The 26,138-nt window shown below is 40.5% G+C and overlaps 1 protein-coding gene across 8 annotated transcripts; it reads right to left on the reverse strand.

Moving 5' to 3' along the window:
- Window positions 1-543: 543 nt before the first annotated feature.
- On the reverse strand, window positions 544-24,973 carry Fam122b (family with sequence similarity 122B). 8 transcript variants are annotated; one of them, XM_036174645.1, is made up of 9 exons: window positions 24,000-24,973; window positions 21,384-21,462; window positions 16,247-16,290; window positions 16,115-16,169; window positions 15,773-15,874; window positions 15,405-15,487; window positions 14,329-14,390; window positions 10,635-10,731; window positions 544-2,437 (listed from the first exon to the last, which is right to left on the reverse strand). In XM_036174645.1, exons 1-9 carry the CDS (start codon window positions 24,095-24,097, stop codon window positions 2,368-2,370), a joined length of 690 nt encoding a protein of 229 aa, XP_036030538.1. In that variant the 5' UTR covers window positions 24,098-24,973; the 3' UTR covers window positions 544-2,367. The 8 variants fall into 8 exon arrangements, with proteins under 8 accessions (XP_036030538.1, XP_036030536.1, XP_036030537.1 ...); XM_036174643.1 differs by having other exon boundaries at window positions 14,329-14,393; XM_036174644.1 differs by having other exon boundaries at window positions 15,405-15,490.
- Window positions 24,974-26,138: the final 1,165 nt, after the last annotated feature.

The following is a 26,138-nucleotide window of genomic DNA, read 5'->3' on the forward strand; positions in this document are numbered from 1 at the left end:
TGGTAAAACAAGTGTGGTTCAACGTCACAAACTGGGAACGGAGGTGAAGAGTATATGGAACATCTTTGGGCGTTCTTGCAATTTTTCTGGACTTATGAAATTATTTCAAAATGTAAAGTCTTTTAAAAGTAAGTCATCTATCTCTTCAAAAATACTGAAAATAAAATCAAGTGTTTATAATATGAATCATGAACTAAAGTCTTTATTTTTGCCTGTTTATAGAAGTTTATAAATAGGTTTTTTAAACGATAAAATAAACTGAAAGCAAGCAAGAACTATGTAACCATGGCAAAAGCCATCTAACCAGTTAAATGTGACGAAATAATCTTGAAAAACCAACAGACCATGTGGAGAGGTTTCTTCTCTGCTGGGCTGCCAGCTTGAACTCGACTACAGCTATCTATTAGTTCTTCTGTGTGCAGAAAACCCTTTTACTCAAAACTTGACCTACTCTCAGAAACAGAGAACAAGCTCCTGGGATATGGCGACAGAAACTAATCATCAACAGGAATAAGAGAGGCAGACTTGTAAAGTATTGTCTTTTTATACATGTATATATGCTTTATTAAATTCACATTCTTAAGAGATACACGAGGTCAACATTTCACAAAACTTTCTATTATTCCAAAAGCAGTTATCAGAAAACAGTGATTTATAAGTCATTCAAGCAAAACCAGTATCTCTAGGATTTTATTATGGTTTCATTTCTTGTACTAGTTTTCAAATAGAAGCTTAAAATATATGATATAATATGAGAATAGGAAGAAAGCATTTTACTTTGTAACAATAACTACACTGCAAATATTAGACTTTATATAAAAATAAAGGGGTACTGTTGTCAACAAGCTCCTCTGTGAATCAGCATCTTACCTATCTCTTATTTCCAAACAATCTCTGCACAAACTTAGCTTTCTAGTCCATTTAAACAATATAGAGGTGACCAATAACAAAAGATTAGTTTACAAAGGAAAAGACTGTGGAAAAGTGTTTGTAGGGAGAAGGGGGGCTAACAAGGAAGGGCGGGAGTGAGAGTAATCAGAATAAACTGTATACATGTATGAAATGGACAAATTTAAAACATTTCATTACATTCATTAATAAAAGAGTTGGCTTGAAACAGGAAAGTGAATCCCCCTGCCTCTTTGATCTCATCATACCATAGGGAGAATTTTAATTTTCTGCTCCAGCTTTACCTTACCACTGAATTTTTAACATGTTTAAATATCATCACATTTCAAAGATTATTTCTTAAAAGTCCTAAATTTAGACTCTAAATTTGAACTCAAAAGTGCCCCTTTAAGGAAATAAGACAGAAGAGGGAGGGCAGACAAATCTGAGAGACAAAGCCATCTCTTATGATTATGAAGGCAAAAGCCTTTGAACACGGTTCATTAACAGAGTGGATATACCAAGTGCCATCAAAGAAACATTTCTTTAAAATGGCACACGAGGGGACGATTCTTCTAACAGCACATTTATGTTAGGTTTGAAGGATTATGAGCCTTTCACAGGCTAAAGCAACATGGGAACTAAAGCCTCCATTAAGAGCCAGTATGACAGTGATTACAATGTAAACTTAAGAGCAGACCCAAGTCTATAATGGATCTGTGGCAAGCTAAGTGATGCTCTTTAATGATTAGAAGAGAGGTTTTGCTTCAAGCACGCTAATTTCTAGTCTGTGAATGCCTTCAAACCACCTCCAAGGATTTTAGATTTCAAAAGACTTAAGTTTAATCATTTTCTGTTTGTTTCTTATATCCACTTAGGAATAGAATATCACAATTCTAGCAGGTACATGTGAATATTAAACAAATAGTCTACCCACTGTATTGAACATTAACAACACAGACATCCTACGTAGTGTAATAAGCAATAAATAATGTCACAATAGATCACACTTGAATTTCTTAACTATTTAACCAGGCGTTTCTTCCTGTGAAAATGACAGATCATATGTTACGTCACACTGCAGATACACTGCTTAGAGCTGGGAGCAGAGGGCACAGTAGCATTGACCCTTCCAGTGCCGCAAAGCTTCCTTACAGACACTCAACTGCCCTCTATAGGGCACCAAGAACAAGAACTGGGTTCTGACTCTAGCACAACACAGTAACCAAAAAAGAAAGAAAGGAAGGAAGAAAAACCCCACTAGTCACCACATGACAAAACAAACTGAATGACAAGAAGGAATCAGGGAAAAGTCAAACTAGCACTCACATATAGAAAGCTTCCATTTCCACAAGACCTTATGACATACGTCCCCTACAGCACGGCAAGGTACCCCAAGGCACCTAAGGCCTCATAACACTACCCGAGACACTGACAGCTTCATGGACGCTTGCTTTGTACAGTGCTTTGTGTAAATAACTACTCGTTCATTTGGAGATGCTCCACACATCTGGTCAAGGCAGGAATTTCTTCTCCTTGATAACACCACCTAGAAATATCAACAATATTTTATATATTCCTTAGGGCACCAGGGTTGGGGGAGAAACAGCAACTGTGGTAGCAACAGTCCTAAGAACCTGAGGTGATTAATGCAGGCATCCTGTAAGTCCGTTCACATCCTCCACTTTAAATCAGTCTTTACTGCATACATTCCAACAGCAAAGAAGCAATGAGGGAGTGATGGAAGCGACTATGAGTTTCTTCCCTCGGTGAGAAATGGCAAGGAAGCAGCTCAGACAGGGAAGGGAAACGAAATGATGTACTTTAAGCTGATGCAGAAAAACAAAAGTTTGATAGAATCCAAAGCAATTTGAATATTACTGTGAAAGAAAGAGATGGGAAAGTATGTAGTCAACAGAGAATTTTTATAAATCTCTCAAGCAAGAGAATTTCTGATCACCTCTAATATGTCACTGCTGGGGAAAGAACAATCAGAAGATACAAATTAGTGCCCCCCTTAAATGCTTAAAAGTAGGTGCTCTTTGAGGCACTAAGAAAAAAAATCCCCCAAGCAATCAAAAGTGTGTATTTGAGATTTAGTCATCAAACGCAAAATGAGATCAGCCCAAACAGATGTTAGTAAGGTGACTATGCTTGCAAATTGAACTTTAGAGGACAGAGATGCCCAGAAATAGGAGCATCGGAATGGTTGCAATCTGCCAAACTTTAATCCCCATCGTGGATCAAAGTTCTCTGCATTCCTCACTGAATGTTTTATGTGGGAAATCGTTAAAACACTGAATCAGAAATGGTTAAGTCACTTGGGTGAGAGATCATCCATCAAGATGAACGAAGAGCATGAATTGGAGCATGCTACTGGAGACTCTGCAGGAGCGCTGCCTGTAGCCAGTGAGTCTGAGGACAAGCCACTGCTGACACTACTGCCATCCAAAATATCTGAACTGAGGACAAAGCAAAAAGAAGTATAAGCGAATGCATGTATCAGGGTCAACATAACATGCAATGACATGATTTCAAGGACGCACACATCAGTACAGCATTGGTAAATAATAAGAAGCACAAAGGCCACAGCAATGAAATGCATAATGGACTATGTTGCGGGACCTATGAAATGTATAAAACCATGGAAACCAACAATAAGACTCGCAACATTCTGGCTAATTTGATCATCCCCTTGGAGGCACCTGACTATGTAACATATGATAAGTGTTCCTCTTGACATGCCATGGTTATTGGGATGGGGGGTGGTTCCCTGACCTTCTGCATAAAAGATTTCTGTCCTCATATTTATCTTCTTACTTTTCCAGAGACTTAGAGCAAAAATAACTGAGGTTTATCAAGGTATCATTTCTTAAACTAGCTTAAGTGTGTCTTCAGACATATTACTCCTACCCTTAAGGACAGTCTTTCAACTGTCCTAAAACTCACCATTTTGTTTGCCCACTCCCAAGAGGCTTCAGTGCAAATATTAAAATCATTTCCTCCTCTAATTACATGCCTTTCCTATTCTTCTCAGTTTATGAAATCTTAATACTGTTTCCTTTCAGACCCAAAGGTCTCCCTGCTATCTCTAAGACTCCTGTTCTCACATCCTTCAGTCATTCCCCAGTTAAGCTTCTAAAACGCTCTCTCCTCATGGCCCCATCACATCTCTCTAATCCAAACAACTGGTCTCTGTTCTCACCCTCCCACTTAAACTGATTTGGATACCGAGCACCTCTATAAGCCAGCCCAAAGATACATTTTCTACCCAGCTCAGATGCTCAGTGTTGCCAGAAATCAATCTGGCCTGCTTCAAAAGCCTGGCTTCTTCATACTTTACACGGAACCGACAATCTCTGCTTGACATCGAGCCACCTTTCTTGCTTCAGTTCCCAGAGGTCATGGATCTATGCTCTATATTTGCCTTGAATTTACTCATTCACTTCTTCTAATATTTACTAAGTGCCTGCCAAGTATAGCAAGTATGTAGCTATTTGAAGGACAATGGTATGAAGAACAGACAAGGTGCTCAGCCTCACTGAATATACAGGAGAGTGGAGGAGACAGAGATTTAAATAATCAGGCTCATAAAACAATAATTACACTTTGTGATGTGAGTAATAAAGGAAGGGGGCACTATAAGAGGCTGACACATGGGTAACCTGATCTAACCTGGAGGAACTGTGAAAGGATTCTCAGAGGTGAGATTTGATCTTGATGGGAAAGATCAGTAGGCATTAACTCAGGAAGGTGTAGGAAGAAGCAAGGACACTTCTGGGAATTCAAAGCAGAGAACAGACAGTAGTCCAGAGAACATAGTAAGAGCCAAACTGTAGGAGTAGTCTAGCAGTTTAAGTTTACATAGGCACTTTTTGATTTTTTGAAATGGAAGAAAAACACAATTAGAGAGGAAATTATGACTCAAGGAAATACAGGTACTAGTCTGTCACGGGCTCCTTTGCAAAACCCCATTTTGTTCTAATACAGGCAATTGAAATGTTATGTCTTTAATATTATTTTTGTAAGTCTCCAAGCTGATGTGTTTCCATTGCAGGGCAGTTTATAATATATTTGTAAGTCTCAGGCCTCCACTGTCCCCTCTGAAGGGCATCCTCTCCCACCGTTCTACTCCTATTTTTTTTTTTTTAAATCTCATTTAGGGATGGGACCCAGGCCCTCACACACGGCTGGGCAAACATGTTACCACTGGAGCTACACCACAGTCCCCTCTGTCATCTCTTTCTATTGCCTGTAGGTTGTTTTTAGGTGGAGACAGATTACAAATAGGTTTTGGAAAAGCAAAAATGAAAAATGGAAACAGTATATTCCACATTGCTTCTACAGTATGCACATTGCCGTCAAATGCATCATTAATAATACCACTTTTAAGGAACAGGTCTGGAAAACTTAGTTGGCTCTGATATTTGTTCAACCACATGGCAAATGGTCCAAAAATATGAATTATTCAACAACTAAAAAAAAGTTACACAGATAATCCAAGACACTGGAAAATCAAAAGGACCTTTCTATTTGCCTTTGGAACATACATGAATTTTCCTCTGCAGCTTTTTGCCTAGACTAATATTAAAATGAATTGACTTTCCTAAAGCACATATTGGCTGGGCAGCACAGGGGCATGCTCTGTGCCATTTGGCAGGAAGAAAGAGACTTAGATTACAATTTGGCCACCATGCAGATAATCTGAAGATAAATAAAGGATTCTTTATTGTAAGCACCAGAATGACAGGGAGGCCAGGATTAGAAGATTTCATCTGTAACAAGACCTGCTGGCTTAGGTGGCTCTTGAAGTCAGACTGTGCAGTGAAATGTTGTTCTAAACATTGTTGATTATGTAAGAAAAAAAGATGACAGAGACATTATCGATTAGGAAAAAAAGGAAAGTGAACATTTCAAAATGTCTTCTTCATCATTACACAGAGGGCACATGTCCTATCCCCCCATCGATGAAGAACGGCATTTGTGTAACTGTATAATCCACAGAGATTACTGTGTGAAAGTAATTTTATTGATCACCATCACATCTTATACCAGAGCTTCTAAAAGCAACAGAGTCCAGTCCAATTTGAGTTCTTTTTTTTCTCATATAACGTCTGATGAGAGTGTGAAAGATAACTAGAGGCCAGAAGCCAGACAATCATAGGAAAGCAAAGATAACTGAGACTAGACACAGGACTGTCTGAATTGAAAGTCAAATGATGCATACATGCCACTGTTATATACATATATATTAAAAATAAGCTAGGGGGACTGCTGAGATGGCGCAGTGGGTAAGGGCACTTGCTGCCAAGCCTGATGACCTGAGTTCAAAGAACAGAAGCAACTCCTGAAAGTTGTCCTCTGATCTCCACATGTGCATGCCCTCACACAAATACATAAACAATTATAGAAAAACCTCTAGGCATGGTGACACATGCCTGTAATCCCACCATTTCAGAGGCAGAAGCAGGAGCATCAGGAGTTCAAGGTCATCCTTGGCTACATCATGAGTTTAAGGCTAGCTTTGGATACAGAATAAGAATTCTGCCTCAATAAGCAAAAGAAAAACATTAAAAATAATAATGATAGCTAAAGTGTGATAGCACATGCCTGTAGACCCAGAAATCATGATGCTACACTGGGATACATACTGAATTTTAGGCCAGTCTAGACTATATAATGAGAAGACGTAAACTATAAATCTAACTCAAAATATTAAAATTAACCATCACATTAAACAGTGATGCACTGGGCAGGAAAACGAGAATTTTTCTTCCGTCCAGGGTTAGGGACCCTGAAAGTATCTTTGTTTGCTTTGCGGTGCTGCAGACCCATACAGTCCTATTCCCAGCTGAATAAGGAACACAAGGGCAGCATCCCCCAGCACAGAAGGGAAGTTCCTAATATGAAAACCAAAACCCAAAGCAAACAAACAAAGCACTGAAGTACAACTAAGGCATACTTCTGAATTATGCCCAAACTCTGGAGGTTCACAAATACTAAATATAAAATGACACAATTCCAGCTTTGCAGTGGCAATGGCCTCCACATTCTGTTGACAGTGATTTCAGGATTTTTTTTTTTTAGGGGAAAAAGGAAATAAAATGTATGCTCAAATGGATACAAACCCTAAATGGGTTCACATAAATGTTCTAACTTAATTTATACTTCAAAGATGTCAGATTTGAAAGATTATTAGCTAGCACATAAACTTTAGGAACTATAAAATGTATCTTTTCCTTCTCTTTGTGGGATGGGACAGGTAAAAAGAAAAGTTTAAAAAGATGAGATCATATCTGCTAGCTATCAGATCTTTGAGCCTCTCTCTAACAGGTAGCAAAAGAAAGTTTGTTTCCTTTCCATCTTTAGTAACAGAAACCAGGACACAGGTGGTTCCTATGTCTGGCCCAAGAATATGGATGTATGATTTTGACCAATGGAACTGCATTAAGAGACAGAAGTTTCTGTCAAAGCAGAATCCAGATTCATTATTAAGAGTTAACTCACAAAAATTCTTCCCTGTAGACATAAGTGTCAGCATCCTTAGTATATACTGTGTCCTACAGATCTTAACACAATTTCAAGCTTTAAGATCCTTTGAGATGCCACAAATTCATCTAAAAATGTTACATGAAAGTTAAATAAGTAACCTTCCCCCCCCCCCACCCCCGAGACAGGATTTCTCCATGTAGTTTTTGTGTCTGTCCTGGATCTTGTGCTATAGACCAGGCTAGCTTCGAACTCACAGAGATCTGCCTGACTCCGCCTCCTTAGTGCTGGAGTTAAGGCATGCGCCGCCACCCCCCACCTCTGGCTAATTAACTACCTTTTGAAAGGCTTGTGTGTGTAGTGCATGAATGTGTGTGCATGTGACTATTCATGTCTGTCATTGCTCATGTAGAGACCAGAGGAGGCCAGAGGAGGATGTTGGGTCTCTCTTGGCCTTATCTTTTGAGACAGGATCTTTCCCTGAACCTACTTCTTAGTTACGCCATCTCATCAGTAAGCTCCAGTGATACACCTATTTCTTCCTTCAAGCCCCAGTACTGAAGTTATAGGTGTGTGTGTGGCCATGCCTGGCTTTTATGTAGGTGCTGCAGATCTGAACTTTTGTCCTCATGTTTGCACAGCAAATGCCATTGTCCCAGTTATTGGTTTTGTTTTGTCTGGGGGAAAGGGTATCACACTGTAGTTCAGACTGACCCCAAACTCCTAGACTCTTTGATCCTTTCAACTCAGCATCCAATCAGTTTGAGGTCCATTTAGCATTAATATCTGTGGCTCCAGGACTCTCATAGCAACTACAGGCTCACTCATGGCTTAGAAGAGCAACTCAAGTCCCACTACAGCACTCATAGCCAGCTAAGGCTGTGCTGGTAAAAGATGAGTGCCAGACAAGAAAAGAGAACCACAAATACATACTGTACCATTTCCTGTTTTCTTCTTTTGTTTTGCTTCGGATTTTGATATTGCTGTGGATAAAACCCAGGGCCATGAGCATGCTAGAGAAGTGCTCTATCACTGGGCTATACCTCCTTCTGGTTTTCTTTTGCTTGATACAGCATTACTATATAGTTCAGTCTAACCTGTTTCACTATGTAGCCTACCTGGCCTCCACCATGGCAATCTGCCTCAGGCTTCATTGTGCTAGGAATACAGGAATATTCTACCACAATCTGCTCCCTATCCTTGCTTTCTAATTTGCATGAATGTCTTTTGCTATTTTGTGGCAATGTAAAAAAAAAAGGATATATATATATATCTCCATACATTTTGTTTGCCATGCTGGAAGTGGAACACAGAGCGTTATACAAGCTAGACATGCTCTCTACCACTGAGCTACACACCCAGCTCCTCATTCTCCTTGTTTTCTGCTTGGCAAAATGTTGTGAATGTTTTCCTCATCAGATCACTTGATAAATAACTGGGTAAGCAAATCTATTTATAGTCATGTGCCTATACTCACACTTTACCAAAAAAGCCACATGCAGTTTGCACCATGTATATAGTTTCATCCACTAATCCTCTTGACAAGCTTTATGACTTACTCTTTGCAATCTCTATATACCTGGGAAGAGACACTGCACGAAAATTAGCAATTGAACTACCAAGAACACACAGAGACCGTGGAAGATACAAATAGGAGCAATCTAAAAGGCATTCCAACAGTACCAGTCAGCAAGCCTCATGAATGACAATAAGCTAGGACTTACTCACCCAGAAGTGCAAGTTATCTTAAACAAAATGATACACATGCAATTTGGGAAGGAGAAATTGTCAACCCTTAGATCAGTGAGTGGCTTTTTCCATTTAGAGGGTTCCATTTTATTCTATTGTTAAAGTGAATGCCTTGTGAGTTGTGAGTTGTTTTTTTTTTTAATAAAAGGACTCTCAGCTATTAACCCAGGGATCGAAAAGTTCTACTAGGTGTTACACAACTGTATATAGAATATGGGTACTCAGCAAGTTGACTGGAATATCCTGAAAGATTTCAAAATATTATCTAGGAACTGCTACTATGCCTTCCTCCCAGATGTCTGTCGGCATCCAATTGCTCAACTTCAAGAATAGGAAAAGAAGTCAATTCTCTAATAAAACACTGAAAACCCTTACATTACAGACCTAAACTAGAATGAAAATGATTATCAGTCATGTGACCTGGATCGTAAGAATTAGTAACTACTACTATAAAAAAGAACTGCACATTTAAGCTGGGGTTGATGGTACATGCCCATGGTCCCAGTTCTCAGGAGGCTTAAGCAGGAGAGGTGTAAGTTCTGGGTCAGTCTGGATTACATAGTGAGCTTGAGGTAAGCCTGGACTATATAGTAAGACTATCTTTCAAAATGAAATGAGAAACTGCAATCTTAATTAGCATTGTGATTGACTACTATAACTTTTCTGAAAAGATTTCATCACAAGAGATCACATTACCTAGCAAATACCACAGGTATAATGTTCTGAATATGAAATGTCCCCTACCAGCTCATATATTGAATGCTTGGTTGCCTGGGTAGTGGCACTATTTTGGCTGGTGGCAGAAACTTTAGGAGGAGGAACCCATCTGAAGCAAGGAAGCTATTAGGAGCACGAACATGAAAGTCATAACCATATCCCTAGTCCTTTTCTGCTTCCTGGCTTCCATGAGGGCAGTAGCCCCTGATAGATATTCCTACTGCCATGATGACCTGCATCAGCATCGGCCCAGAATCAAGAGAGCCTGAGAACTATAGACTGGACCTTCTGAAACCATGAGCTGAGAGAAATCCTCCTCCCCTAGCTCATGCCAAGGATTTTGTCCTAGTGATACACGTAGTTAAGTGGATGCAGCCATCTCTCCGAAGTCAGAAGCATGGAGCATGAAATGCAAACAGAGCAGTGATAATTACTATGCATTTTCCCCACAGCAACCCACAGGCTTTCTCACACCAGTCAGCTGATGACACTACACAGTACTATCCCATCCCCATCTATTGAGAAAGTCTGACCTAACAGAGGCTGAGAAAATAAATAAATAAATAAACAAACAAACAAACAAATAAATGTGCAAAAAGGATACACATACTTCCAAAGAAGTACTTGGGACTTTCAGAGGACCTGGTCAGTCCAAACCATCAACACCTCTGTGAAGACTCACCCTATGTGAGTGTGCATTATATTTTACATTATCTCAATATTCATTCAATGTGGTTCTTTTTAATGTGAGTCATACCCTAATAGATTTTTTTTTTCATTTCATTTTTTACCATGAACTGAGATCAGACAGTTGCGGAGCTTCTGCAGACAGCGTGCTGGTAGTGCCTTGGAAGATTCTCTTAGGCTGGCTTTCTGTCTCCATCTCCCCTACAACACAAGAAACATAGCTACCATAAAACAATTTTACAAATGCAGGACCACTGCTAAAATGAGGGGGATATTTGTTTAGCCAAAGCTCAGAATATTCCAAGTTATTGCATAAAAGTTCCAGAGACGAATGCAGGAAGAACAAGGTTCCAGCCTGGGCTACACAGCTACTTCCAGGTCAGCCTACACTACGTAAGACCTTCTCTTAAAATACCTCCCCCTTAAAACAGTCACCTTCTTCTGTGCTTGAATATAAAGAAATATGCTTTTTTATACATTGACCAAAAAAGTAAGAGCTTTAAATTTTTCATGCATTATGTATAGCATCTCTCTCTCTCTCTCTCTCTCTCTCTCTCTCTCTCTCTCTCTCTCTCTCAAAAGGGTATACTGATTTTATCAGACAGCCTGAATCAAAGCTTACCAAATGTGGAAATAAATTAGGTATTCCCAAACAGTTAAAGCTCACAGTGGCTATTTTATGGCTAGCAAAGATTACTTAGTATATATCTTTTAGTATCTTAACAGATCTTGAGACAGCAACAAAATGTATTTTCTGATAGTGGAAATAGAAGGTTGAGTTAGATGATATACTAAATATAAAAATATAGCTGAAAGTACATTCGAAAGCAATAACAGTAACTCGGGTCACAAACTTGGAACTGTACTGGTTTACTCAACCCTATAGATTTTCATTGAACCTGTAATCATAAAACATGGCACCAATGGGAATCTTGCTTAACATTGTACCTCTAACTAGTATGGGTTGTTTGTCTCTTCTCCCTTGCCCTGAGCTCTGTTTTTATTTCAAATGTGCATATTCCTTGGATCTGATGGTCTTTATCTGGGCTCAAAAATAGAATGGAAACGACAATTTGAGATAAATGTAATACATCTGTAATCCCAGCATTTGTGAAGTAGAGGCAGGAACATAACCAGCAGGCCAGAGCAACTGGGCTCCCCAGAATGCCACAGCAGCCTGTACTACAGAGTGAAACCCTGTCTCGAACAAGCAAAAAAGCTAGCAAAACACAAACCTTTTGAATTCAGGAGCCTAGCTGTACCTCAGTAGGACCATGGAACTGAACTTAAAACTGTATCAACTACTTATGACAGAAGAAAATACAAGAACACATGTAAACTTCATTTTCCCCTACTATGAATTAAATATTACTTTTTCTTCTGGAGCTATTGTGAAAGTTATTGAAACTCACAAAAGTTATATTTCTCATTTACTTTGTTGAGTGAAGCTTTGAAACTGTGTAGGGTTTTTAACTCTAGCAAAGAATTTCTCCACCTACTGGTAGATTTTGGGATAGCTACTAAACAAACACTAAACTCCATTAAGTTTCTGAACAGATTTTACTTAAATAATAACAACAATAATAACTTTAGTTTAAAGTGTACTTTCATCTAATACTCTTGAGAACATTCCTAAGGTTATAAACGATTCTTTGAAAGATTAAATAAAGGGACTTGAATTACTAAATATAAATATTATTACTATATCAGGATCTACTTTCCAAAGCATATCATCTTTAATATTTTTATAATTTCACATGTGTAAAAAATTTAATTGATCATATTCATCATCAATTTCCCTCTCCTACACCCCCTGGGTCTTCTACACACCATGTCCCCACCCAATTTCATATCGTCATGATTTGGTTTATAACCTACTAAGTCCAATTAGTATAGTTCATATGTGCATGGGTTTGGGGCCATCCACTGGAGTATGGGCCAACTACCAGTGGCTGCAACTCTGTGCAGTCCTGGGTAGTTTAGAACTCATTGTGTAACCCAGCCTGGCTTGAAACTTATAGCGATACTCCTGCCTCTGACTTCTGGTTTTGAACTCCCCAAGTAGCAGAGAATGACCTTGATCCCTCCTGATGCCCCTGCCTCTACCTGCCAAGTATGATAATTACAGGCATTCATCACCAAACTGTTTATGCCACAGTAGAGAGCAAACTCAGGGCTTCATACATGTTAGGCAAGTACTCTCACAATCGTGTTACATCCTCAGTCCTGTTTGATACTGTTGAGACAGCAGCCTGGTGAAGCTGAATTGACTTGTCCTGTTGTCTCCACTACCCAAGTGTTGTGATTACCCAGTTGTGTGTTACCATACCTAGCTATCCTTAAGTCTAAGTTGTATCAAATATAACACCTCTAATTTTGTGTGTGAGTCTAGGGTTAGAAAGATTTCACCAAAGCCATTTTCCTAGTATTAGTTTCTTGGTCCTAAAGGTGATCTGAATTGCTTTATTTATTTTTGAGGGTTTTTAAAAAGATTTACGTATTTTTATGTATATGAGTGTTTTGCCTACATATATACATGTGCACCCATGCATGCCTGATGCCTGCAAAGAGCAGAAGAAGGAAGGTATCAAATCCCCCGGAAATGTGCCTGCTTGGAACTGAACCCAGGTCCTCTTCACTTAGCCATCTCTTTAGCCTCTATCTATCTATCTATCTATCTATCTACCTATCATCTATCTATCTATCTATCTATCTATCTATCTATCATCTATCTATCTGTCTGTCTGTCTGTCTATCTATTTCTGTTTCTTGAGACAGTTTCACTCTATACTTCAGGCTGGCCCTGGTAATTCTATGGTCTTAGCCTTCCAAGTGCTAGGATTACAGTCATAAACCTTTAGCTGAACTGCTCTTTTTAAGTTTTTAAAGATTTCTTTTTATCATTTTTAATTGTGTGTGTTTGCATTTCTGTTGGTAAGTGCACATGAGAGGAGGAGTCTTTCAGAAGCCAGAGGTGTCAGATGCCCTGGACATGGAGTTACAAGTGGCTATAAGCCACTTAATGTGGGTGTTGGGCACAGAACTCAGGTCTTTTATAATAGCATTGTGCTCCCTTAACCACTGAACCATCTGTCTAGACCCTGCATTGCTTTTTTCTTAAGGCAATTGTTAAAACTCTTCTTTAAAATGACATCTGCTTAAACCTGTAGCTTAAAGTGTTTTCCTTTAGCAATTCTAGTATTTCAGGTTTTATATTAAGGTCTTTGATCAATTTTGAATTGCCTTTTTTTGTTTTTGTTTTTGTTTTTGTTTTTTTAAAAATAGGGTTTCTTTATGTAACAGCGCTGGCTGTCCTGGAACTCACTTTGTAGATCAGGCTGGTCTCAAACTCACAGAGATCCCCCTGCCTCTTCAGATCATTGAAAGGCAATTATTTTTGGAATATATATTGATAATATGAATATAAGAATATAATTCAGATATGAATTATAAAAAATATAGACAACATAAAATAGTTAATTTATATAACTTAGAACCCGTAGAGCATATGTTGTAACATTTCTTTAGAAAAAAAAAGAAAAGTAATTCTGTAAATTCATTTTGGACAAAAATTCTAATTTAAGGTTGGCTAAACTCAGTATTTCCCCCAATATTATACAATGAATGTATACATATTTAGTAAGGTGTACAATGTCATGATCTGGAATATATACAAATACATTTATTACCATGCCTACTCACCTTTTTCTCTGGTGTGTTATAAGAACATTTAAGATGTACTCTCTTGGTAGGTTTAAGGCATGTAGTATAATACTGTCACCCATAGTTGCCACATACCTTTTCTCTTAAGAGGACCGAGAACACTGGGCTTAATGCACTTGACTGGACTCTGAATCCTCCTGCTTTGACAAACAAACAAATAGGATGATATGAAGTACTTCCAAGATGAAAGACTAACAGCATTGCAACCCACCAAATAAGTAACATGGACAGTCATACAGTCAGAAATACAAAGTGCTTACATTGTAGGGTGATTTGAGTCAGCATATGGCATTTTAAGCCTTTTAAAAAGTACTAAGGCAAAATACCCACAACTGCTTAAAGAAAAGTGTCTTACTAGAAATGTATTTGGATTTTGATCTATAACCCCTTTTATCTTTAAAAAGGGTGTTAGTATGCTAGTGTGTGTGTGTGTGTGTGTGTGTGTGTGTGTATGTGTGTGTGTGTGTGTGTGTGTGTATTTTCTCTAAATATAAATCAACACTAAGCACTGGGGATGTAGCTCAGTGATAGTGCTTGTCTAGCATTCAGAAGGCTCTTGGTTCAAGCCTCAGTATCACACTCAATCCATCAATCAACATTAAATCTCAAACACAGAATCTTGTAAAATATTAATGCCTCAATATAAGTGGTGAGCATATGGTTATTCATTATGAAATTCTAACTATTTTGATGTATGTCTAAAAATTCCATAATAAAATTAATTTGAGGGAAAAAAGTAATGAATGATACTCCAGACACACTTCTCTCTGTCTCTGTCTCTGTCTCTGTCTCTGTCTCTGTCTCTCTCTCTCTGTGTGTGTATGTTATGCGTGTATGTGCACATGTATGTGCAAGTTCATGTGCCTGTTTATGTGTCTGTGTGGTAACGTTCTTGGAGTCCAAAGAAGGATGGTCTATCACAGTCCACCTTATTCCTGTGAGACAAGGTCTCTCACTAAATCTGGAGCTAGGCTAAGCAAGCCTGAGCTATTCTCCTGTCTCAACGTCTCAGTGAGGTTACGGATGTGAGTGGCCATGATAAGCTTTACACATGGGTTCTGGGGTCTAATTTCAGAGCCTCACACTTGCAAGCACTTTTCCCTGCCCAGCCATCTTTCCAGTCCCCACATTCAACACTGCAATTCACTTACGTAGAGAAATGTCTTGGATTCGGAACAGGACTTGGTGGCATGTCACTGCTACTCATAAACATTTGCGAGGACGGTGAAAAGCGCTGCTAGACAAAGTACATGTACAATTAAAACAGTCACAGCACTCCAGTTTCCAAAGGCGCTCTTTGGTTCTGATTTTTGTTTTTCAAAAGGTTCTATTGAAATATGACAGAAACAGCGTGGCTCTGCAAGTGCCTCATACATATGACATTTCCCAGTTTACTACCATAAGTTTTCATTGCTTCTTCAAGTCCATGGAGACTTTCAAGTTGAAATGTGTATACATATTTTAGAATAAACAGCTCGCTGTGGAAAAGACAGTTAACATCTTGTCGACAATATCCTACCTTTCCAAATCCTCTGGTTGGGGAAGGTGCTGGAGAAACTGGAGTAAAGTCAATTCTCTTTGGAGAATATAATTTCTCTGGCTTGTCAAAATCACTATCACTCTGTAAACATAAAATATTACCCTCAATCAGCATACCGCAGTACTACTACAGTAACACACCTATATTCTGAAGAGTAGAAATGGACACATTCAAACATTTTGCTGGTAAAGCCGAGATCAAAACTAAGAATCACTCTGGAAGCAGGAAGGCTATCAGTCTATGAAAAAAACTACCAACTCAGTTGAAGAACACAGAGATTTCCGGGAAGTTATAAAACAAGCACACATGGGAACACTTTACCAGGCTCAGGCTTTCATCCCATGACTGGCTTATCTGCATTCCTCCTTGTACTTCCCTAAAACAGAAACAAAAGCCATCAGAGTTTACAAACAAGACACAGTAGGCTAGGCCCTGCCCTTGCTAACCACTAACCTTTCATGTGAAGTTTCTCTGTTCATCATATCCAGGCCTTCTTCCTACAAGGATAAGCACATGTGCTAAATCACAGTTTTCAGCCACGTGTCTATTTCAAATAACACTGAAATAATCCCAGATGACCAGAACTACCTTTCTTAGCTTGGCAGCCATACCTTACCAGTATTTCACGGCGGACTCAGAAGAAGTATAATGCTTCTAGCTAACCGGAGTGGCACCCTCACTAATTTTTAAGATTTTAGCCTTAAGTTTCTGACCTGAGCTAGTAAGTTAAGTGTAAACACTTAGTACTCTGTGCATCACAAAGCCTCAGTTGCTGTCAGTATTAGTGTACACCTCTTCCTACATCATTCTTCATATTCTTAGAAACTGAGCTCTTCAAACCCCTAAACATTAATACACCAGAGGCAATGCAAGCAGTCTTTAGAAAGCATACCAGGTGTCCAACCTCAAAGCACCATCTGTCGCCAGACAGGCCCTGACTTTAGCACTTTTCCCAAATGAATGGAGAGCTGGATACATTTAAGGGAAAAAAGACTGGGCCTTGGAAGTATTCATTATTCTACTAATCTAAAATAAGAAAGCTATGTGAAATGGGAAAGAAAAAATGCCAATGATATCAATTTTTATTACTGATGCACTAATGAGTAAAGATAGGCTAACAAACCCAAATTAACATTTTGTATATGATTAATGTTCTCAAAAATACTTTAAAATGGCAAGAAGAACATTCTGCTTCCATGTTGTAAACCATCTCTGAGGTTTGATTTCTAATGCTATCACCACAAACCATAGCAGTTAAAGGAAGATCAGCTTCAGGGAAGGAGTATTTGCCTTGCATGCACACAGCCCACCCTAGCGAGGGTCAACAAAAGACAAGATTAACTTTCAAAATAATTGCTGTTTTCCTTACATCATCTTTTCTTCTCCTTTAGACAGGATTGCATATAGCACAGGCTGACTTTGAACTCACTGCTTAGCTAGCTGATGATGACCTTGCATTTCTGATCCTCCTATCTCTACCTCTTGAATATCTTGTGTATGGAATGCTGGGGATGAACCCAGGGCTTCATGCATGCCAGGCAAGGACTCAATCAATGGTCTCAAGCCTTCATCTTTTAATATCACAAAACTGAAATTATTTGGAGGCCAAATTATGTTCCTTCAAAAACAATCACAATCTTGTCACAGAAGGTAAGATATAATTCAAACCAGTGGATCTGACAAAATTGTAACAGTTGTAATGTAAATAATTATTATTTTCTCCTAAGAAATACAAATGAACTTGTAAGTGTATCAAATCAAACAAGACAATTATTCTGCTTAAGAAGCTTTATGCTATTACAACAACAACAACAAAAACAATTCTAATGTGAGCAGAACAATGGGCTTTTTAGGCAAAAGCTAAATTCAAGTAAAATTATCCACTGAGACATGATTTTCCCTTAAAAGGCACACCTCCATTACCCACACCCTCCTGTATTTTTCTCTTCCAAGCTTTGAAACAAGAAAAACTTTACAAGTAAAAATCCTTTGTAAAGTCATTTTGTGTGTGTGTGTGTGTGTGTGTGTGTGTGTGTGTGAAAGCAACACGTTTACCACTTAACTTTTAATGCGTTTGTTGAAAAATTATCTGCCTGGTAAGGAAATAAGACAGGGTTACTCTAACAGGCTGCTGTGGGAAAGCACATGTGTCATCTAGAGAACTAAAGCATACCAAAAGGTAGTGACCTCATGAGGAGTGCCCCAGTGAGGAAGAAGTCAGAAATTTCACCGCAACACTGATTAAACACACACCTCCTCAATCTTAGACAAAGCTATAAAGTGGCTCTGAAAAAGAGAGAGAGAAACAGAACTATGTCTAGAACCAGAAACAAGAATAATTTATCAGCGGGAAAAAAAAATCTTCTAGGAGCTTTAGGGAGATGCTGGGTAAATGGTGTTAAGGAAAGCAAAGAGCTCAAGTGGGATAAGAAATGAGCCCCCTGACACAGACAATTAAGTGGGCATTAGTGACATTTTCAAGGACAGCCTTTAATGGAGTTGTGGTAGAAGCAGCAAGATTACCAGCTAGCAGGAAATTAGGAGACAAGGCACCAGATACAGTCAAGGCTAGATCATTCTTTGAAAAAGGCCAGGGAAGAGAAAGGGAGGAAGGACAGACCTACAGGAACAAAGGTCAATGTCCCATAGAATATGTGTCAGGAAAAGGTAGGAGCCAAAGACTTAGAGAGGAAGAGACTGAGGGGTAAGACAGGGGACAATAGCTACACCAAGTGACAGGGGCATCAGAAAACGTCTTAACCACCAGGGAGTAGCACCATATGTGAAGACAAAGGCAGTTTAAGGAGAAGAAAACTGGTATTAGAAAAGACAGGCATCAGGCCTGGAGAGATGGCTCAGTGGTTAAGAGCTACTACTGCTCTTGCAGAGGACCTGGGTTCAATTTCCAGAAGCCACATGGCAGCTCACGTCTGTCTGTGACTCCAATTCCAGGAGATCTAAACCCTCTTCTGGCTCCCATGGGCTCCTGAATGCACATGGTGCACATATATTCATGCAGGCTCAAACACATATTAAAAAATAAATAAATCATTAAAAAAATTCAAAGATGGGGTCTGTTGTAGCTGTGAAATAAGAAGCGTCTTTGGCTGGAAGTGAACGGTGGTAAATCAGGAAGCTAGCAGAGACTAAAGAACAAAAAAGCTTCACAATATGGCGCTGGAGAACAGCATGGAATCAGTGGTACCTCGGCCCCTGAAAGAATTCATCTTTCCTTTCAACCTACCCATCTTTTCAACTTCTCTCCTTGTCATCAAAGCAACACCACTCCCTGGTCACAATGAAACACAATTTCAGTCAGGTGGAGTCCTCCTTCTCCCAGAATTGTTACTTTAAAAAGTTGTAATAGCATAAGGCTACTTAAGCAGAATAATTGTCATGTTTGGTTTTATACTATTACACATTCATTTGTATTTCTTATGGAAAATAGTAATTATTTACATTATGACTGTTACAATCCTGTAAAATCCATCCGTTTGAATTATATCTTATATTTGTGACAGGACTATGATTATTTTGAAGGAATGTAATTTGGCCTCCAAATCAGCTGCTACCAACTACTAGCAGACCTTTAACCCACACGGACCCCTTCTGATTTGCTGCCTCTGACACACCACTGGGTTGGAAGCTTACTATAATTGTGTATAAATTTTACATGATTCACATATATCTAATCAGTCGGCAAATTATGGAGGTCCTACGTCCTCTCTGCTTGTCTTTTTACCATCTCATCCTTTCCATTTCATTTGCCAGCATTTTACTCTTTGCCTGTTACTATGGGACTCGGAAGAGCACATTAAGATTTATACAGTGTGCTGTAATATTAGTATAGAGTGTCATTAATATCATGATGGTGTGGGAACATGTACAAAGGAGATATAAGGATTAAAGTAGGTTTTAAAGGAGCAAAAACGCGAGACAGGAGGAGGATGGGGTTGATGGGTAGCATAAGGATCAGTGAATTACCATGGCCCTTTAGAAAATGAGGCAGCCAGAGCAAAGGATGGGGAGTAAGGACAGATGAGCCTAGACCAGAGTGGATAAGAATCTTCACCTCTTATAAAAGAGCTAAGTGAAGTGTAGAGAGGCCAATTCGTTTTCCCCGTCTTTGCTATGCTTCTCTTATCAGAAGCACAGCTGTATAACACGTAAGAACATTTTTCATATACCCAACAAAAATAAGTAGTTATATTTTCAAGTGCCGTCAGGGAAGCAGGTGAAGGGAATCAAACCTCTAGATAGCTAACACCCCCTCTTTAAGCATTTTTAGCCAGGTCAGTGGAAATCTTTCTAAACTGTGTTAGAATGCCCCCTTTCTCAGACTGGTTAAAGCAAACAGAATGGCACCGGAAGATGTCTAGTCTAGTGCCAGCTCTGCCACTTACTACTGTATGATCCTAAGCAAGTCACTTGTGTCGGAGTGGGTCGCTGCTGCTTGTACCTGAGACAAACACCACAAAGTGGAGACTGTTAGATGAACTAAACGACTGAAAGGACTCTGTAGCATGTAAAATACAGTCCAAGTGGACATGTCACTGGAGATTCAGAGAAGGTTAACGACCAGGGATCCTCTAGAACATTGCCATATGCTTCTAGACTAGTGACACCCTCGGGACTATCAACAGGCTCTGAGCCCTTGTGCCAAACCACGAACTCTCGGGAGGGGCAACCCTGTCTGCTGTTCTGCTTTTCCCTCTCCTCTCTACTGGCAACTACTAGCAGACCTTTAACCCACACGGACCCCTTCTGATTTGCTGCCTCTGACACACCACTGGGTTGGAAGCTTATTATAATTGTGTATAAATTTTAGATGATTCAGGGGTCAGAGAGGCTGTCCTATAAATAAATGGATGAACCTTTGTGCACAGACTATGGAAATCTAGTTCAGCCATTTAGAGGTCTGTGTGCTTACATCTCAGATGTCTAAAGCTGCCAAGTGAGTGAGCTCTGCATGTGAAGTGCTACTATATAAAAACCTCTTCATAATTTCCCCAGAGCAGCCATCTAATACAGTGATTCCCAACAGCTCTGGCTACAGAGAAGATACACACTCATCCACTCTTCTGGGAATATAAACACATAGTTTCCAGGGGTCTTTTATTTTAGAAAACCAGTGTTAGCTGATAGATGAGTGTCTGAAACACTCTGCCACCATTTAAGTGATTTTTTTTTATATCCTAGCACAAATAAAGACCATGGTTCTCAGCTATATTTGGAAGTTACTCCTGATTTACCTCACAACTGTGACGCAAGTAGAAATAAATAACAAGGGATGATGATTTTTACACATACAAAGTCCTACAGCAAGGAAGGCAATTTTTAAGTCCCCCCACCCCTTGTATGTGTGTATGTATGTGGGTGTATGTGTGTGTTGTGTGTGTGTGTGTGTGTGTGTGTGTGTGTGCGCGTGTGTACCAAAACCTGAATGGCCATGGCAAAACCAGTAGACGAGATGGGTAAAATAAGTCTTTTTTTTTTAAATTATGCACAGCACATAATTTCCCAGAAAGAGCTATATTTGAAAGTATCTCCTCCATTCTAAATCACTGCGGATACTTACTTTGATACTTACCAAGCTATGATGGCTCATAATTGTCGCACTGTTCCTCCGAGTTCTAAGTGGATACGGCTCAAAAACCTGTGAAAGGTCACTGAAAAGTAAAAAATAAAAGGATTAATGTCTTCTAAAGGAAGCTATCTGTCAACTGAGCTCAACAGCCTCCAATCTGTAATTAACAATGAAATCTTCAATGGCTCATCATTTTCTACAGACGAGGACCTCCTTACCGTCCTCTTGGCAGGGCCAGGCTGGAGTGCTTTGGCCTCTGCTTTTGCTAGATACTTATCTCCTCAGTGGATGGGGGACAGCTCTGAGAGGGTTAGGGCGGAGCTCCAGACTGGTTCATTCCAGCTACTTCAGGTCAGAACTACACCCCCAAACCAGTTCCTGTCAGATGTGAGCAGCTCATCTCTTTACCCCAGAGAACCATGGGGAATACTTACTGCCTTGCATGTGTTACCTACCGCCTGAGAAGAGCTGGGGAGCCCAGTTTTAAGACTGAAAGAAGTCTTATCAACACGTCTGCCCCCGTTCTCCTGTTCTACTGCTGAATCCTGATGTCCAAGTGAACAGATATAATTGAAGAGATTTGCTTTTTTTTTCTTGTTGTTCATGTTTCCCCTTTGACCTCACACGCCCTACAATCATCTGTCAAAATCCTTCCTCTCCTTCCACACCTATCTCAAAAGCCTTGCTTCCGTGAAGGCACAGCACGGAATTCTCCTCATTCCACAAACATAATGTAACCATCCCCTACTTCAAACTCAAAAAAAAAAAAAACTGGGAGATACAAGCTTCCTGAGACAGCGCCTTGCTTTTTAAAGACATGGTGTTGCTATGTTGTCTATGAACTCCTGGGCTCAAGTATATCCCACCACAGTTGGGTAAACTTTCTTTTTATTTTTGTTTGAAGAGCTAGAGATGGAATCAAGAACCTTGTATATCCCCATCAAAAGCTCTACCCTGAGCCACACTACCATACCAGTACAGTATGTTCCTATGGATGAAGTCATGGCCTCATACATGCTAACTAACAGGCACTGCCAAACAGCTACATACAGAGCTCACATTTTACCTTCTATTAAAAAAGAGGTTCCCCAGCATCACAAAAAAAAAAGCAGAAAAGAGAAAAGGAATGAAATAGAAAATAAGTGTAAATGGTTATTAAGTCTCTCCGGAGAGGCGTTGTATCGGTCTTTGAATGATATCCCTGAAGTGCCTAGCAGTCTGTTCTGCCCATGATAGCAATACAAAGATTTTCAAACCTGAACTGTTCTGGGCTCGAAGAGACCACTGACAATACCTATTTCAGCCTTCCCCGTTTTTAAATGAGAAAGCAGACGTGAAAAGGTTAAATAACTCACTCAGTTCAGCTAGCTGGTGACAACTGAAACCATGCCTGGACTCTTCACCCCTTGTCTGTCACATCATGCTATCTTTCAAGTAATTACTTAAACTGTGGTTCGCAAAACAGTGGCACTTGTTTCTTGAATTGTCTAAATGCAGGTCAGTGGGACAGCCCAAGGCCCCAGCAATTGCTTGCTTAGGAGACTTTCACAAGACAAGGAGAGAGAAGGTAGGGTGGAGGATGAGACAAAAGAGACAATTTCCTCTTAAATACCCCCAAATCACCTGGTAATGCCAAGGACAACATCAGAAATGCAACAGTCACGTCATCATTTCCCCAGTTTCAAAACCACACTTAAACCCAGGGAAAAAATACTTGCCCCTCTGCAAAATACAAATGTTATAATCAGTTCAATTGGTGGCAAAGCATTATTAAGCCTTTGGCGGTGCTTGAAAAAAATGTTTTGGGCCAATATTACTCCTCTGTACTGTATTAATGCCCTCTATGTGGGGGTCTCAAAATTTTCTTCAGATGAATTGTCTACTTACAAAAGTGAAATGTGATAGCCTCATTAGGTGAGCCAACCAGCCCTCATTAACACAAGATTTTACTTTAAACTTCTTGGTGTCTTGTTTACTGAAAAGACAACATCCTGTCACTAAAATTAAAGGAGTGATTTTTTTCCCATTATTTTCTCAATCCTGTGGTTTACTGACCTAAGTTACAAACCATCTCTCTTTTTTGTTTCTTTTAGTCACTGAAACACATTTCAGGCGGCTTAAAAAAACTGAAAACACTGTAATAAATCCAAATCACTTAATAAGATATGAGCGCCCCATGTAATCCCAAGTTATTAGATAGACTATGATTTCTTAAAGCAAACCTCTGGTAATGCCAGGGTTCCTAAACTCGGCATAGAAACAGCAGCTCTTAGAGACAGGTGTCAAGTTACAAGCCTAATTCAGGGGTTCAGCTTGACTTGCCCTGATGGAAATTCGCCAGGAAAAGCAACCTGTCAGCACAGCCAGAAGGTTTCTACATTCTCTTTCAGAACTGGACATCACGGTCCCCAGGTAGAGGACCCTTTTCTCAGACGTAGTAAGAGTGTGAGGTCAAACTTTCCCTCCATCTACGGAGCCAAGTCACTGTGAAGAGAATAAGACCTCAGCCCCTCAGTTTGGAGTCCAGATGAACTCGAACTGGCACTTTCGGGAAGGAAGACTTCTTGCCCAGGGACAAGCCTCTGAACCCCACACTCCGTCCTCCCCAGTCCAGCTCACCTGAGCACATGGATCAGGGGAGCACTGTTGGACCGTCTCAGGGTGCCCCCATCAGATGTGTCAGCCTCAAAATCCAGCTCCATTTTCTCCTGAGCCATTCGGGGGGACTTGCTAGCAGGCACAGCCAGTAGTGTTCAGCTCCTGGTGCTTTGCTATGGACTCACTGCAGGACTGAGCTGCTGGGGACTGGCAGCTGGGGGCGGGGGCTAATGGGCGGAGGCTTGGGCGCGAGGGCGGAGAAAAGTGGGAGAGGAGGATGCAGATGAGGCAGGATGTGGGGGTGGGTGGGTGGCGGAGGAGGATGGAGAGCTTGTGTTGGGAGGGGGACAGGATGAAAAAAAAAGGATGGAGGAAAGACAAAGACGGGAGAAGGAAAAAAGGCACAGAGGTTGATAAAGGATAGATGGAAATGCAGTGCATAAGATAAATGGAAGAGGACAGAAGTGGGAAAAGAGGACAAAGGTCAGGGCAAGAGGAGCACAGGGATGGGAAAGGAGGAGGAGGGGATGTGTGGAAGAGGGAAGCACAGAAGGAGAAGAAAAGGGAGGAAACTAGGCAGTGGCAGAACTCATGCTGTCATTTTTCCCGCCTAAGACCGCAAGCGCGGCTCGGCTACAGTTGTGGCCGCCTTTGCAGCGGTAGCAATAAGGACTTGACAGCTGGCCAGGCGGCCTCGGCAGCTCCACCTCCACATGCTCAGGGTCTCGGTCCAGTCCGCCATGCTCCGGGACGCGGCCCCCAGGGCCCCTCAGCGCAGGGATGGCGCCTTTTCGCTCCCTGGCCCCCGCCCGCCTGCAAGACTCAGAAAAGGGGTCGGCTTTCTGCGCCACCGCAGCGCAGCTTCTTCCTCTTATTGGTTCTAATGACCTGCGGACTCGCTGGAGCTCAAACTGAATTCTACACTCTGCCGCCTCTTTTGCCTCCCACGCTTCAGAAATGGGAGCCTCCACGGGGCCAGTTCTTCCGCATCTTGTCGCCCATTGGGCGTTGCGCATGCGCCTGGCAGCTGCTCCAATGGGCCTGCGGTCAAGGTGCATGCGTAAGAGCCTCGCCAGGCAACCCGCCTTCAAAAGGGAGGGGCGTTTCCAGGGGGGCCCGAAATCTTCCTGCGTGGCATTGGTCCGGGAACCCTGGCGCCGTATTTCGAAAAGAGCCAATCATTTGGAGACTGGAGTATCAGTTTTTAGACTAATATTCAAGAGAAAGGGATTTTCACATCATTTCACTCCAAATTTTACTCTGACCTCTGTGATCCCCAGTCATTTCTCTAATATGCAAGTGCATGCCTGCATGCACTCCCGAGGAGGTCAGAGAGGGCGCTGGATCCCCTGAAGGTGATTGTGAGCTGCTGGGTTTGGAACTCTGGTTCTCTGAAATAGCAGCAAGACCCTTAACTTCTGAGCCATCTCTTAAGCCTCCCTTACTCATTTATTAAATCCCTCGGTTTTGTTGGTTTTCTGTCTACCAAGGTCTGATTTCTTTTCATTTTTTTTGTTTTTGTTTTTTTTGTTTTTGTTTTGTTTTTGTTTTTTTTGAGACAAGGTTTCTCTGTGTAATAGTCCTGGCTGTCCTGAAACTCACTCTGTAGACCAGGCTGGCCTCGAACTAACAGAGATCCACCTGCCTCTGCCTCCTGAGTGCTGGGATTAAAGGCTTGAGCCACCACTGCCCAGCTCTGATTTCTTTTTCAGATAACCTGTTTTAGCTGCACCAGGCAAAAATAAAAGATTCGTTTTCTTCCCGAGGCTTATGGAGAGTCTAACAATCATAATATGATGCATATGAGAGCTGAAATTGTTTAAAAAACACCTACATGACACTAACTACATGCTATGCGGCATTATAACAACTGCAATGATATTAAATCATTTCATTTTCAGCACTGAAAATCCCTTCTAAGATACTGCATCATTTCAACCATCCAATGCTACAAAGTATGAGAAATATAATAATTATGAATTAATTTGAAAATATAGCAAAATAGAGCTAGAGTGATGGCTGAGTGACTGAGAGCACTTGCTGCTCTTCCAGAAGACCCAAGTTGGCTTCTCAGCATCCATCTCAAGCAGCTTCACGTCCTTTAACTCCAGCTCCAGAGTACTCCATACCCTTGTCTCACGGGAATCCACAGGGATGTGG

Source organism: Onychomys torridus, chromosome X (genome assembly GCF_903995425.1).
Source record: "Onychomys torridus chromosome X, mOncTor1.1, whole genome shotgun sequence".
Taxonomy (NCBI): Eukaryota; Metazoa; Chordata; class Mammalia; order Rodentia; family Cricetidae; genus Onychomys; species Onychomys torridus.

Excerpts from the sequence above, each read along its gene's own strand:
- Fam122b (XM_036174638.1), bottom strand. The coding sequence starts at position 24,097 with ATGGCTCAGGAGAAAATGGAGCTGGATTTTGAGGCTGACACATCTGAT. Across the intron at positions 15,491-15,772 it reads CAACCAGAGGATTTGGAAAG|CAGCGCTTTTCACCGTCCTC; the intron begins GTAGGATATTGT and ends TACTTTGTCTAG. Across the intron at positions 3,351-10,634 it reads CTGTCTGATCTCAGTTCATG|TTCAGATATTTTGGATGGCA; the intron begins GTAAAAAATGAA and ends CTTTGTCCTCAG.